The sequence below is a fragment of the Babylonia areolata genome, chromosome 20 (genome assembly GCF_041734735.1).
Source record: "Babylonia areolata isolate BAREFJ2019XMU chromosome 20, ASM4173473v1, whole genome shotgun sequence".
Lineage (NCBI taxonomy): Eukaryota > Metazoa > Mollusca > Gastropoda > Neogastropoda > Buccinidae > Babylonia > Babylonia areolata.
Window position 1 is genome coordinate 10576611 of NC_134895.1, and position 15816 is coordinate 10592426.

Below are 15816 nucleotides of genomic sequence, written 5' to 3' on the forward strand. Positions count from 1 at the left end.
AAGGTTTGGGTTTTCCGTTGCTAAATTTAGCCTCAACAGCCCATCCCGTCCGCACACACCCACCCACACAGCCGGCACGCGCGCGCGCGCACACACACACACACACACACACACACACACACACACACTACACACACACACACACTACACACACACACACACACATTCATTTTTTTGTCTCCTCCAACCTGTTTTGTTTTCTTCTTCACGGAACTCCGCAAATTTTCATTATCCTGTGTCAGTTAATTATCATTGGTTTGTGTTTTGTGTGGTGCGTTCTGTCCAATTTCCAACTCCAAATATTCTGCATATACTGAAAGACTGTGGTGATCTGCATGAATGCTTGCACTTCTGACTGATGACATGATCAACTGGGGTTCACTGTGTTCCTACGTATCCACGATACGACCTACATCAGTTTGCTGATGATTCTGTTGAACTTGATGCGTACTGGTTATTGCCATGTTTCTAAAACGTGATGAAGGCTAGCATGTATGTTGACAACTGCCTGAACAGTTTCTGCATAGTTAGTGTGTGTGGCAAATGGAAAATATGTTATTTTCTTTGCTGCTGAAATTTTATGAGCCAGATTGAATGAGTGCCCCCCCAGAAGTGAGACACCAAATTAAACTTCAGTCACAACAAATGCTAGGCATTAGAGGCGGCAACACTGGTGACAATATTTCTATATCTGATAAAGAATGAAAAACAAATTCTAGATCTGAGATTCGTAACTAAGAGACAAGGCTGTACTCTAAGTTTCCTTTCATAATGCATCTCAGCATCAAGCAGGCCCAGGAAATACATACACCTGCAGCACTGGTCAAGAAATTTTAGCAATCCTCCAAAAGATGCCTTCTTAAAGTGGATGCCACTTTACTGTGTGGTCCCAGTCTTTCCATTTGAGTCTTCAGGGTGGCAGCTAGCTGAAAAATTCCGAAACGATTTTTTGCATCCAATGGTCTTCAAACCTGCATGCTCTCGGTTATTTGTCTGCAGCGCAAGCCACTTTACCATGCCAGAGAAGCTTTTGATGTTATCGACCGATGTTGATGTGGAGGGCAGGAAACAGAATGTTACCTTGAGGAGCACTGGCTCCTGCTTCCAAATGCCAGACAGAACAGAACCAAATCAAAATTTTGAATTTTCATTCTGCCTTAAAATCGTGGATACATGATTTTTTTTTTAAATGTGCTTAATATCTTATGCAAACATTTGCATTCGTTTAGTTACATGCTTCAATAATTCACTAAATGATCAGTTTTAACGTCAGGGAGTGTCGGAACAGCTTTCTTCTTAAGTGCACCACTGAGAGCATAAGCATAAAGAGATGTTTGTATGTGAAGCATAAAGTTGTAACAGAGTGAGAGCAAAGTTGGCAAAATGTTGAAAGCCCAAGCACTTGTTCTCTGTTCTGCCCTGGAGATGGGTGTGCCTAAAACTGTGACTGGGATTTCAGATAACTTTTTTGATGTTTAAAAATATTTATGCTCAGGCTGAAAATGTTGAGTTATGGAGTTCAGAAAGAGATTTCCGTACATATGTGAAGTTGGGGGGATGGGAGAGGGTGGGAAGTGGGTATGTATTTGAGCTCCCCGTTTGCTTTATTGTGCAAACACTTAATGCACATTAAAGAACTCATGGCAATTAAAGGGTTGAAAAACACTTGCAGACAGTAAAAAACAAAAACAAATGTGTAATAAAATATGGTTCGCACTGCACTGTGGGGATGCACTCGCCCTCAGTAGAGCAGCCTGAAATTCACATGGAGAAAAGTGTTATTTAAAAAACAAATACAATATACACAATATTGATTAATGTGTTTGAAGTATAGTGTTATTATTATCTTGAAGTGTGCTTACATTTTATTTCTGCCCCTTGTAACTTCCACTTTTTGGATCTGGATGTTGTGAAGGAAAAGATTTGTCAGATTGTCTCCCTTCAAGCAAAGAACTGAGAAGTGGCTGATTGCACCCAAGTCAAAATGTTATGGTAAAACAAAAGTATTTATTTAACTTCTTTTTTTCATATATAAATCTGATGATGTTATTTGGAATGATGGATTACAAGTTCACCCTCCTAACCCCTTACCCTCCAGTCTTTCGAGTGTGCATGTGTTTTGGTTCCATCTTTGATATTTTATATGTTTTCTGTATTTGTGTGTGTGCGTGTGCGTGTGGAGGGTGTATGTGTGTGTGCACGTGCTCATGTAAACTGTTGTGAGCTGTATGTGAGGAAGATGCAATATAAATGTGTATCATCATCATTATCATTACAAACTGTTGGCTCACTTGGCTCTCTCACTGTTTAAGTGGAAATGGTCCCAGTCAGAAAAAAAATTATAAATAAATACAAGTCCTTTAAGTGCATATTTTATGTTTGTATTGAGAGCATGAGAAACATGGTTCCATGCGAATTTCTCTCTGGAGATATTAAAAGTTGATCTGACTTGTTTTGTTGATCTGTTTTGTTTGATCTAAACCACAAGTGGCCCAACTGGGAAAAAAAAGAGTGCAAGGTGGGGTGGAGAGAGGTGGACTCACATTAGAATCATTAACATCCAATCAGATGTAGATCAGATGATGTTTAACACTTAGTATGACTTACAGTTTTGTGTGTGTGCTTACTTGTGTACAAAACAATAAATTTATGTAAATGAGGACTGGGGTAAAAACATTCTGTTTACTTATGTACTGAACAATAATTTTCAATGACTGGAGTAGAAACATTCCCAATCACCTGCAGCAGAGATTGTACTATCACTACTGAGTTTGTTCAGAAATCCTGCTGTCCATACTAGCTCCTCACTTAATCAGCTTAGGCACTTGTGCCCACAAAGATGGACTCTTGTGTAAAGTAAACAAATCTGGGCTTGCATGAGAAAACAAAGAGGGACAATGTAATAATCATGAACAGATGGTCTGTGTGCCTGTCTATGTGTGTATGTGTAGCTTTGGTAAATTTTTAAGAAATGGCTAATCTTGAAACATTTCTGTAATTTTGTGCCTTTAATCATTAACAGGGAATGATTAAAAGTGCTCTAAAACTAGTAAAACAAACAAAATCAGTAAGAGTTCCTTTCTGTTTTATCGTTACAAGATACAGAACTACTAATGACTGTTTTGACACTAAAAATATGTATCAAAAGATTCAAAGAAATTTAATCCTTTGTCCCTTTTGGGGTGTGGAGGATACAATAACAAAACATACTTATTGAATGACAACTTCAGTCCAACGAAGTCTCCGAAACACTCAAAAATGCAGTGTACTAGTTTATCATTTTTGTTTCACATTTAATGGACCGGGCCTAACTCAGACTTAGGTCACTTCAAATCAAATAATGTCTTGTTCTGCATGCAATTAAAACTTTCAAATAAAAAGAGAGTAGTGTATTATACATCAGATTTGGCATGCCAAATCACCAAAACCACTTCGGTGCCTTTTGAATCAGCTAGAAGAATCAAATCAGAACCTCTTTTTATGTGTCTGTTCCAGGAATTTTTAGAACATCCTAAGGACCAGCTTGATAAAAATGCAGTGCGTCCTTTCCATTCGTCAGCAATGCATGATTATGTGTTAACCATGGCATACCCCACCCCCCACCCACCTCCAACCAGTTATACTGTATTATTACCAAAGTGTTTAGCGTCTGGGACTCATGTTGCTCCTAGTGATGTGCTGAAGAAGCACTCAGGATGAGAGGCAGTCATGTATCATCACTTTTGAAAGAGCTGCACCAGATCCCTGATAAATTTTGATGTGAATGCAAAGTTGCAGTTCTCACCATTCTGACCTATTTGCCCACTGATATTTTGAAGGGTCACTTCTGTTCATGTATCTGCTTTCTACGTACTACTCTTCTCATACTATTTGTTCTTCCAGTGCAAAGCTCTTTAAATTTCCAAAGCGCAAAATGAAGACAGCTGCCTGAGTAAGCTTCACTACCCCGAAAGTTTGGTCCTCACTGCTATCCAGTCTGCCTAACACTCCAACTCTGCACTGATTTAAAAACACTCCACTTTTAAATTGATTTAAAATCAATCTCAAGACATATTTACTTTTCCAAACATTTCCTAAGCAATATTACAAGCTGTGTGTGTGAGGATGGCTGTGATGATGTCTGGTTTTAGTTTATGAATTGTGTGAGTGGAATGTGTACAGAACATTGAATTGTGCAAAATGATAAGGAAAACCTATAACAAAATGATTCATTACTATCTTCTTTTTTCTAACAAACACACCATCACAGTATTCACCTAAGCAATGCTGATTTAATGTATACCATTTACTCCACACACCCACACAAAAAAAATGTCCGTACAAGTTCTGCCAAGAATCATTTACTGCAGAATTAAAAAAAAACAACAACTAAGTGCTGAACACCAACAAAGTGTACCAGAGAACCAACATAATATCAGTCGGTTCCAAACAAACAAACAAAAAAAGCTGGTCAATCCTCAGAGTATGGACACTCCATCAGGGTGTGGGGTGGGTGGGAAAGGGCGGTTCTGTTTCTTCCGCTCATCCTGCATGGCGCAGTAACGGGCAAACTGCAACACAGGGCGAAATAAACAAAAAACATAGCCATGTAAAAAGCATTTAAGTAAATGCATGTTTACTGACAGAGCATGTGACTGAAGTGCTGTCATGACAAAGTTGCACATGGATACAAAGAAAAAGTCACATAAACATACATACATCATATCCACATTCGCATCATAAAAAGCATTTCATACACACAAAAATATGTATAAAATGTCATTACATGTGAACTGACACATCAAAAGAAAACACTGAATATCATTCATTTTGCTTTAGATTTTTTAGTTTTACTATTGCAGCTCAGCAAACACGTTGTACAGATCTGTCTGTTTTACTTTCTTAATACCCCTCTTATAGGAGGAGTTTGTATTATACTCCATGTTTGGTGTCATATACTGTACCATGTCAAACTGTATTGTAGTTTGTACTCTGTTCTTTTAGCAAAAAGCTCTTCAAATGTCCAAAAGTTTCCCTGCACCAAGCACTGGAACATGATGCTATCAATTCTCCAAGTCCAAGTCTGATTAGTTAAAACTCTGAAAACAAAATTATTTTTACAAAGCATCTCACACAACTGTGTTATATACTATATAATATATACATGTGTGTGTGTGTGTGTGTGTGTGTGTGTGTGTGTGTGTGTGTGTTCAAAAGCCATTCAGAAATAGAAATAAACACCTTTCAGCTATGTGCCTGCTGAAAACAGACTTGAACTTAAAAGAAATTAAAATAGAAACATGGCAACTGCCTGAGACCAGGCTAAAAATATGAAATAAGAGCAGCCTCCAAAGTACAATATGCAGTAACTTATGTATGGAATTACTTTACTTGTAACTAAAATCACAGAACACACCCTATGTGCCTAGAAATAAAACATTTTCAATGCAAACTGTTTCGGCTTAGAAGTAATGAAACATTTCCTTACTCAAATTACCTCATCATAATGTAAATTTCAGCAGTGACCTGCTTTTTGGCCCCCAAAATGGGTCAAAACTACATTTTTTCCAGTCTGAAAACCAACCTGCTTAGTACGGAACATGCACTCGAGGTAATCATTATACTCCTTGTAGCAGTCAAAATGGGAGCGATTCAGCCCCACACGAGAGGCGCAGCGGTAGTAGTCCATCTCCAAGTCTCCACACCGCTTCCCCTGATTGCTGAACCAGGACGCCTGGGCCTTGGTGAAGGGGGTGTACATGGCAGGTGTTCCCATGGTGACTTGGGAATAGCAGCTCTGTTAGGGTGTTAATCTTCTACCACAACTCTTGAAATCCCAGCTGAAAACAGAGTTACTCAGTAAGTCAAACTTTGAAGAGCATTCAAATTAAAATATCTGAATTAATTCTTAAAATATGTTGTGGGGTTTTTTGTTGTTGTTTTTTTGTTTTGTTTTTTTGTTTTTTCTTTTCTTTTTTCTTTTTTAATCTGTCAAGGAATAGTGCTTATGGTGAAAAGAGAAGCAGCATTTTGCTTTAACTTACAAATGAAGTGAATCCTGCTTCTTCTTTAGATACCCATGCAATCAGAAATCATCATGCATCTACCGTGTGTGCACACACACACAGGAATATTTCAAGAATTAAGAATATCTAATCCTTTGATATCCACTGGAGCATGGAGGATATGAAGCAACACCACTGGTTTCATACAACAAAATTAAATTGCAAACAGCAACCAAACACTAAAAAACTGGTGCCAAAAACCGATATACAACAATTATATGATATATCCTTGTAATCTTTCAAACCACCCTCCTCCCCGCTTTCAAAACGTTGCATAAATTAAAAACTTACTTTGGAAAAAAATTTTAATTTCATTGGAATGAACTCATTTAGGCGCACAAACACACAAACACATACACACACATATTTTAATCACCAGTACACATGCATGTTAACACTAGAATGCAATATCCCCCTCAACTCCCATGCTTGGGGTGAGTCCTGTCAAGGTCTTCAAATCTGGCAGATTCATGTGAGGACTGTCATTGGAGGGGATTTGGGGGGGCGGGGGGGGGGGCATGGTGGTGGTCTCCATGATCCATACTGGAGGGGGCCAAGGGGGAATGCTCACTCAGTCTGGCTCCGTGACTAAGATATTATTGTTGTAAATAGCGGTCTCAGTAGGTGGTGTCCCAAGTATGTTAAATCAGAACAAACACTACTGAACACCAATAAAGTGCTGGGTCTCTTCTGATGTGTGGCTTCCTGATGACCTAACATCAATAGATCCCAGTGGACTGCTGGCGCTGGGGCTGCGACTGATGAACCTAGATGTGGTTGTGTATGGGGGATTCGGAATGAGCGGTGTGGGAGTAGTGCCATTGTAATGGCGCAGAAAATGGAATAACAAAACGAAAATGGAATGAATAACACCAATTTTGGATTCAATGCCATTTCATGGATTCATTGCGTTAGTGAGTATTGAAATAGGTCTGGTCTACTGACAGTCTTGAATAATGAATAAAAGTCAAGTCTGCGTTCTTTGAGGCTTTCAGCTGTCTCTCAGTACTTGACAAAAATAGGTCAGTGTCGATTTATTCGTTAACGTCTGCACACATACTGTAAAACACAGAATCAAGGAAAGACGGAGCAGACGACAAAAAATTTCGACTTCAACATACACACACACACACACACACAGTGACACACGCACACACAGAGAGTACATTCTACAGAACACTGTAGTGTGTGTGCAGACACACGCATACACACACACACACACATAAATAACTATATTCAAAAGTATGCAGGCCCTGCTCCTCAGCTTGACTTTAAAAACTCTTATTTTTTTAATCACTGGTACCTACCTCTTCCAAGGTCGAAACCAACCGGAAGTTGATTCAAGTTTGATCGGAAATACGTCACTGAAAGTATGGTGAACCGCAAGCCACAAACATGAACTTGACGACAGGACAATAAGAAAACCACGTTTTTATATTTTCTGTGGAACGTATTTTTTCTGGACCTTCTCCATATAAACAGACTGAAGAAACATGTCTGGTACAGTCACTGAATATTTTGTAAGGATGGACGGAGGTGTGAGTGACTTGGTGTGTGTCACTGAGTGTGTGCAGTGTGTGCCGGTGTGTGCCGTCGGGTGTGTGTGTGTGTGTGTGTTGATGCTCCTCAGTCATATCTGGAACAACCTTCCGCATCATATCCATTCATCAGTCACTGAGACTCCGTCTTGATGTGTGTGTGTGTGTGTGTGTGTGTGTGTGTGTGTGTGTGTGTGTGTGTGTGTGTGTGTGTGTGTGTGTGTGTGTGTGTGTGTGTGTCTTATGCAGTCATCCGTCAAACTCCGTCTTCGCCCCCGGGACGCTGTTCACTACTGGAAACCCGTCTTTTATCAGTGGCAAATCCTGTACTGAAGTTCTTCTCATTCTTTTACTTCTTCGCAAAGACACTAACATCGGTCGGCGTCTTATGACTACGTCATGCCGGGTGTGTTTTGAACACCGTGAGAGAGATATATATATATTTACGGCATCTAGAGGACGAAGCGGACTCGGAAGCACTTGCTGATAATAAATAAATGATAAATAAATGAATTTGTTAATGAAGAAATAAAAACTCAGGTCGGAGAGGGACGGTGCCATTGAGCCATCTTTGACTACTTTCCCCGGCACTGACAAACAACATGTGTTCTGTACGCATCAATTAACATGGCCGCCAGGTGTCCCCGGTGTGCACTTTGGCTGCACAAACAAGAGTTCTGCTATTCAGGGCGAATGGAATAACTTTTCATACTGGATTATATCTCATTGTTCATCAGTCACACATTTCACTGCTTACGGCTTCAAATGTAAGCTTTCTTCGTTATATTCATATGATTTAACTCAGTCTGTTTGTAACTAGTCTCTCTCAAGCTACTCGTTTCATCAACTGTTAAAAAAATCAGTCTTTGAAAACTTCTTTGTATGTGTAAGCTGTATGAAACGTAGCTTTGGGTTTATTGATCTATTAATTTGTTCATTTATTCTTTTAAGGGTTTTTTTGTTTGTTTGTTTTTTGTTCGTTTGTTCATTTGTTAGTTTATTCAAGTTAGTCTATTTGTCCAATCATTTATTTATTTATCAGTTGATAAGAGGGCATATAATGCAAGATGTACTCTGACTGATGTTTTGTGTTTTGACGGACTTTACAACTCCCGTTTTGTCGTAAAGAAGACATATTCCCTGGAAATGATAATAAGCTACATATCAATTGCTTCCGTCGAAGCGTTGAACACTGAAGACATTATTTTGAAAGAAAGTCAGGGAAGTCGACTTCCGGTTCATGGTTGGCAACGTGGAAACAGCTGAGTGACATGAGTGTCTATGCGTTAGTGTCTATGTCAGTTCTACGGCACTGTGACTGCCCCTTTTCTGCCAACTTGCATGCATGAAAGGTGGATGGATAGGGAGAGAGAGACTGGGAGAAAGAGAGGTCATAGGTGACTGGTGTAATTTATCACTTTTTTCTTTCATGTAAAGTGCCCCGAACTCCTTACTATGTGTTATGATACTGCGGTTCAGTGACTATCATCAACACTAAGCAGTTGGTAGAAGTAGTAGCCAACGGTAGTACAGAGCAGTAGCAGGCGCAATGAAGGCCGGCCACCATCTTGTGACTGATGAGCTACTGGATAATCAGGTTAGATATACGACGGTTCGTTGTGCGTGAAGAATACGAAGAATATGGCAGTCCCAGGGTTCGGGTGGGATGGGTTTGGGAGAGGAAGGGGGACGGGATATAACTTAGAAAGGAAGCCTTAAATTCCTGCCTTCAGTTCCAAATGTGTATGGCCCTGAGGAATTTCAGTGGAAAGACAGGCAAGGCTTTGTTGGCCTAATACTGATCAACAGTGTTGAAAATTTCCGAGTGAGCCTCTCTCTCTCTCTCTCAGTCTTCAAATATTCAGTTCAAGTCAGTTGAGTTCAATAAGACTTTAATTCATCTCATTTGGACAATTCAGTATGATGCACCCGGCAGTGGCCGACGCGGAGCAATATAGTTACCATCAATTCAAATCAATGACAATGCTCATTAATCCACATGAAAATTATTTCGTACTATCACGGGCTCGCTATGTGCTAATAGGTCAAATAAGGCTGTCAGCAATCACATGCACCCTTACGCATGATCACAGAAACCGTGTCCCAAATCTGTCATAAGTAATTATAAAGAAAAATCATGATCCTCTACCGACTGCCCTTCCGAGTCCATAGTCATTTTACAGCACACTGACATAGTACACGCGCGCACGCGCGCACACACACACACACACACAGAATTTAACTGATTTGAAATTAAATGAATACATATTATGTTCTTATGGTAATAGAGCCCACGGTAAGCAAGACAATCAAGACAATGCTTTTTTCTTTTCTTTTTTTTTCTCATTCCCATCCAGCCCTCAAAGGAGAAACAAACGCCTGAGTGTAAATCACCGGGATACAAGAATGATACTTTGAAAGAGTGAAAGAGAGCGAGAGAGATATATGCGAACGAAGCCGTTAGCAATCAAATACATTTAATGGGCTGGAATCACATAGATGTGTATAACCGACTATCGACATCGAGTCATTTTATACATTACTAGAATTCTTGCAAAGTGTTGATTTGGACTAATTGCCTGTTCGTCTTTGCTTTATAGCACCCTTACTTATGCATTGGCAAAGCAAGTCTCATGAAGGTTTTATTGATACATCAGAATAATATCTTAGTGAGACAGCTGTCATCAGTCGTCACGTCATAGTAGTTGTGTTCCGCCTCGGACGTGTCCAGGCCTTCATTTCAGTCCATTTTCACTGCCGTTGTTTTGTGGGGCGCTTAACCCGTTCTTTTTCATTTCCTCCTCCCGGCTCCTTTTTTTCTCCCTGCTTCTTCTCCTCCTCTTTCTCCTCCTCCTCCTCCTCTTCCTCCAGCTCTCGTCGGAGTTGTTCCCGCACTTCTGTGAGGATCTGTCCCAGCAAGTTACGTCCCCTCCACTGGGAGCGGTCCCTGGCCTTGGGGTTGGAAGCTCCCAGACCTATTCCCCACAGTCGGTCTCTCGGGGCGGCTTCCACTAAGGTGCGCGGGTGTGTAGCTAAGAACGTCTTCAGCAGTTCTGGGTTCTGGGAAAACTGTGAGACAGACAGCGAACTTGACAAGATGAAAAAACTGAGTGACGTACAAAAAGCAAAACTGAAGGGGCGAAAGAAGAACGGCAAAGGAAATGTGGCCCGGGGTGATGATTGACTGAATAGTGAGCAGTAGGCTTCAACCAATAGAAAACCGAACAGAAGCCATATGCATGCATGTGTTCTCTGTGCATGCATTTGCTCTGCGTGCATGCATTTGCTCTGTGTGTGTGTGTGTGTGCAGTCAATAGTAGTAGTAGTAGTAGTCAGTGGTACTACTGACTGACGCCGGCGGCAGTGTGTTCTTTAGTTCAGTCGGCCGGCGTCAGTGTGTGTGTGTGTGTGTGTGTGTGTGTGTGTGTGTGTGTGTGTGTGTGTGTGTGTGTGTGTGTGTGCGTGTGTGCGGTGTGTCAGTGTGTGTGTGCGTGTGTGTGTGTGGTCAGTTGTGCCGTTTGTGTAGTGTCAGTGTGTGTGTGTGCCGCCGGGTGTGGGTGTGTGTGTGTGTGTGTGTATCAGCAGTGTGTGTGTGTGTGTGTGTGTCTTTCTCTCTCTCTCTCTCTCTCTCTCTCTCTCTCTCTCCGAGTCTCTCTCTGTATGCGTGTGTCGGTGTGCACGCGCGCGTGTGCCGCCGGGTGTGTGTGTGTGTGTGTGTGTGTGTGTGTGTGTCACGGTGTGTGTGTCACGGTGTGTGTGTGTGTGTGTGTGTGTAATGCCAACTTAGCTGACACCGATTCAGCCACGGTGCTTTCTTGTGTGAGAAAATCACTGTCTACTTCGTCTAGTAGTAATGAGAAACTGACAGATGTAAAAAGAAATCAAGACACAAATTTATGGAGGCTTACAATAACAGCTAGGACACGGCTTCTTTACTTCCCTATATGAGATGAGTCTTCTCAAGATTAGAATATAAATTCCATTTTGTGAATAACTGAATACGGGCATAGACAATTCCTATAGAAAATAATAAAATCTCATAGGCATTTCAAAACTGACGAAAGACTACAACTATAAGCTACTAAACCACTTTTTTATGAGCATAAAAATTAATTCACCAAACATGACAATTCTAATTAGTTCTCTTCGCTGAACCTCAACTGGCGGCTGTATACTTTACCTACCTTGGCAAAGCTAGCTCTCTTCACGATGACCTTGGACTGCTCCGCCCAGATGTCTTTGTCAAAGTTCTGCACCTTGCGTCCAAACCTCTTCTGTTCCACTGGGTTCTTGCTGGACATGATCTTCTTCGCCATGGCAGCATCCTTGAACAACACTGAAACATCCCGCACGGCACGCCAACTCCACTGACTTCAGTTTCATTGTTGAATGACTCGGGCCAGCTGTTCCAATCACTAACTTCTAAGACGTGTGTCTGTGTGCAAGGAAGACCTTACTCTTTTCCGTACTACACGTGTCAGTTTAATTGTGTGTGAAAACTGAAGCGACTGTTGGCGAAAAGAGCTTTAACAGGAGAACTTTTACGTCTGAAGGATTATTTTTGAAACCGATGGTCCTACGCTACTTATGTAGCTTTGACAATATTTTCAACGCGCATTCCAACAATCGCTGCCGTTTTTTTAGAATAAGTTATTCATCACTTACTCTCGAAACTGAGGAGCTTAACACTAAGAGTTGGAGGACTAAATTATTTTTGCAACCGATATGCTACCTAGATGTAGCGCAACGGCAATATTTTCATCAGTCAATTTTGATCTCGCAATCACTGACATTTAATTTTTTCAGCGTATATAAGCTGTTCATCACTTGGTGACCTCATTGATTCCGGACACATGCAGCTTTGACCATACCCTTCTGATCAGCACCTTCAAGTCGAAGGTCCTCAAAACACGGTGTTAATCTTTGCAGTCATGCAAAATCGCTGGAATGCGAAATCAAACTTGTTAAATCCAAGGTGAGGAACGTAAAATCACCGGCAGTGTTTTCTGGTAGTAAACGTTATTCAAAACCATAGAAATGCATGATATCTCGCGCACCCATGCTGATTCTTCAGTTCATCTTTAGCTAGTTGCCATATGACTTGTCAGATCACAGTGCCGGTGTGACTACGATATGTGTGAGTGCATGTGAGCATCGTATCTGAGCTCGCGCGCTCGCATGTGTGTGTGTGTGTGTGTGTGTGTGTGTGTGTGTGTGTGTGTGTGAGTGCGTCTGCATCGTCAATTAGCATTCACATTACGAACAATGAAACTGACCAAATCATCACCACCACTACCACCACCAACACGACCATCATCATCATCATCAGTCATCATCATCATCATCATCATGTCATCGTTATCATCCCGATCATCATGCATCGACAGAAGGAGGGAGAGTGAGACCTGCTTTCTGGTGCATCATGTACTGTTCCGCACAGTTGTAGGTCAGCCCATCAATGTCAAACTTGGCCGGGTGATGCTGGCTGAAAGGGGACTTGTTGCCGAAGAAGAACTCGAACTCTTCCTTCTCTTCCTTTGCTGGGCTAGATCCCGATGGCTGATTTTTCTTGGACGGAGCTTGACTTGACATTGTCTGAAATAAGAGGTCGGGGAGTGGTAGGTGTGGTGCGTAGTGGGGTCAGTGGAAAGGGGTGTGTGTGGGGGGGAGGGGGGGTAAGGAAATGGGGGTGGGTCTCTTTTATTTTCATCGTTCAAAGTCGCCATCTTCATTATGACATTAATTATGACCAGTCAACTGACATGCAACTGATGGAATGCATAGGTGGGTGGGTGGGTGGGGGTTCTCTCGAGTCTCTTTATTATTATCATCATCATCATCATCATTTTTTTAAATCAACGTTCAACATTGTAATCATAATTACTAGTACCATCATCATCACTTTTGCCAAGCTGCACTGAGCAGTTATAGATTGATGTCATTATTCACTGAGTCGGTTGCACTGAGACTCAGTGATGCCGGCTCAGTGTCAGTCCAGTCGATTGTTCATATCAATGCCGTGCCAGTGGAAAGAGATGCACCCACAGACTCGGCCGATTCAGAGTATCACTGCAGACAATTTTAATTTTGTGGACCTCTCACAAGTCAGTATTGCCGTCAGTTGCACATCAAGTTGGTGGACTGAGCGGCTCAGTGAATCAAGCCGTGAATAACACACACACACACACACACACTGACTGTGGCACACACACACTGATACACACTGACACACATATATACTCACACACACACACACACACACACACACACACACACCTCCTCATATTACTGAACAGCAGACCAAATCGTACGCATGAACATGCATTCAATTCAGTGACGGCGACATGCGTAAGTGCAACGCAATTGCAGTTTCATTGTGTGTGTTTTTTTCTGTCAGACGAATGGCAAACGCTTCGCAAAGGCCCGTTGTACTGTTTGGGGGAAAGCCTTTGTGCACACGCATGCAGTAAAAATCAGTCACTGGTACCACACTTACCAAGAATAACACGGTTGTTCAAATGTGTCCAGAAAGACAACGCGTCTGAATTCGACTGTGCGTGAGGTAAGTTGTGTGGCTTTGGAAAAGAGAAAAAAATAACATGAGAAAGAACGGAAGTCTGTGGTAGCTATTAATAGTAACACTACGCATTCCGAAGGGGTTGCACCATGCTTGTGAAACTCGTATCATAATTTTTTCATATTCCTTTATAATGACTGACTCTTCCTTGTAAGTGCCATCAGTCAGACTATATTTTTGTAAGAACAGCGAAGTAGCGGAAAATCGTACGTGCTGTGGGCCAACAAAGCTGTATCCGGTTTGTGCAAAGTCGGTGGGTTTGTCTCGTTTTCATTTGTTTCCCGTTTCCAAGCGGTTCAGTCCAAGATGGCGTCAGCTGTAGCAGACGACACAGCAGTAGACCCAACGGAATACGATGCCACCAGCCTGCTGGAAGCTCGGCAAAAATACGAATTCTTTTGGAAATCGGCCTCGCCGTATAGTCAATGGCACCCTGTCACTTTTGAAGTGGATGGACAGGCCTACAACTGTGCGGAACAGTTCATGATGCACCAGAAAGCAGGTACTGGCTCCATGGAGTCTTTGTGGTGGTCGAATCCCATGGAGGGAGAGAGAGAGAGAGAGAGAGAGAGAGAGAGAGATGACAAGACAAAATTTTTATCATCGAGGGTAATAGATAAGCAAGTAACATGCTTTTTTTTAACATCCAGCCCTCGCCCTAGAGAGAGAGAGAGAGAGAGAGAGAGAGAGGGGGGGGGGGTTAATTCTCAGTTTATTTCCGAGTACAATTTGTCCGTCTCTGCCGCTGTGTCGCCTCGGCAGCCGGAATCGTTTGACTACCAATCCAGTGCCACGGTTTACCACGTGCAGTGATCAGAGTCGTTCCTCTCGAGGCCCCGTCACTGCATGGTTTTTGTGTTGTCAGGGAGGGTACTTTACTCCGATTTTCCTTATTCTACTCACTTAGGTGTGAATGGGTACTGACGGACGTACGTGTCTTTGGTTGGGAAAGGTAAAATAAAACGGCAGAAGGAGAGGATTGGGCCCCGCATTCCAGCGTCAGTCGAGTCCCGGCTAAACACCGAGCATTTCACCCGGCCGTGCGGCCCCGTTGTCATTTTTAACGGTGTATGTCTGTGTGTATATGTTGCAGTTTTGTTTGGTGATGAAGATGCCGCCAAGAAGATACTAGGAAGCAGTGACCCGAAATTCCAGAAGAAGATGGGTCGCAAGGTGCAGAACTTCCAGGAAGACACTTGGAACAATGAGTGTAGCAACATCGTCAAACGGGGCAATATGGCGAAAGTAAGTTCTTTGAACACCGCTTTCCCCTGTGCTGAATCTACGCTTCCCCCCAGACATGAGTATGCATGTGACAGTTCACACAGGCAGTGTGTTTGTTTGTGTGTGTGTGTGTGTGTGTGTGTGTGTGTGTGTGTGTGTGTGTGTGTGTGTGTGTGTGTGTGTGTGTGTGTGTGTGTGTGTGTGTGTGTGTGTTATAAGTAGTCGAAAGTTGATTATTTAACCAGTCATGCTTGCTTTGATTTCGTTGTGTGTGTGTGTGTGTGTGTGTGTGTGTGTGTGTGTGTGTGTTATTGTATGCCATCTTTTACTGTCCTCCTTGTGATTTGTTTGTTCCATATTTTCACCACTATTAACCCCTTGACTGTTGCCGGCGAGTATGCTGGTCAGTGAAAGACTGTCGGCCCACTGAAAT

At 42.0% G+C, this 15816-nt stretch overlaps 3 protein-coding genes across 3 annotated transcripts in view; 1 reads left to right on the forward strand and 2 right to left on the reverse strand.

Moving 5' to 3' along the window:
• Nucleotides 1–4320: 4320 nt before the first annotated feature.
• LOC143294774 (NADH dehydrogenase [ubiquinone] iron-sulfur protein 5-like) lies at nt 4321–7484 on the reverse strand. Its single transcript, XM_076606251.1, has 3 exons — nt 7352–7484; nt 5564–5819; nt 4321–4550 (listed from the first exon to the last, which is right to left on the reverse strand). The coding sequence occupies exons 2-3, from the start codon at nt 5753–5755 to the stop codon at nt 4458–4460; spliced, it is 285 nt and encodes a 94-aa protein (XP_076462366.1). The 5' UTR covers nt 5756–5819; nt 7352–7484; the 3' UTR covers nt 4321–4457.
• A 1973-nt stretch (nt 7485–9457) lies between these two features.
• Nucleotides 9458–14215, reverse strand: LOC143295109 (protein irg-1-like). The gene is made up of 4 exons (XM_076606671.1): nt 14079–14215; nt 12988–13177; nt 11767–11918; nt 9458–10651 (listed from the first exon to the last, which is right to left on the reverse strand). The coding sequence occupies exons 2-4, from the start codon at nt 13172–13174 to the stop codon at nt 10334–10336; spliced, it is 657 nt and encodes a 218-aa protein (XP_076462786.1). The 5' UTR covers nt 13175–13177; nt 14079–14215; the 3' UTR covers nt 9458–10333.
• Nucleotides 14216–14288: 73 nt separating this feature from the next.
• Nucleotides 14289–15816, forward strand: part of LOC143295110 (protein irg-1-like) — a 3285-nt gene continuing 1757 nt past the window's right edge. Inside the window, exons 1-2 of the mRNA XM_076606672.1 lie at nt 14289–14661; nt 15253–15404. Coding sequence (XP_076462787.1) covers nt 14466–14661; nt 15253–15404 — 348 coding nt within the window. The 5' untranslated portion in view covers nt 14289–14465. The remainder of the gene's footprint in view (nt 14662–15252; nt 15405–15816) is intronic.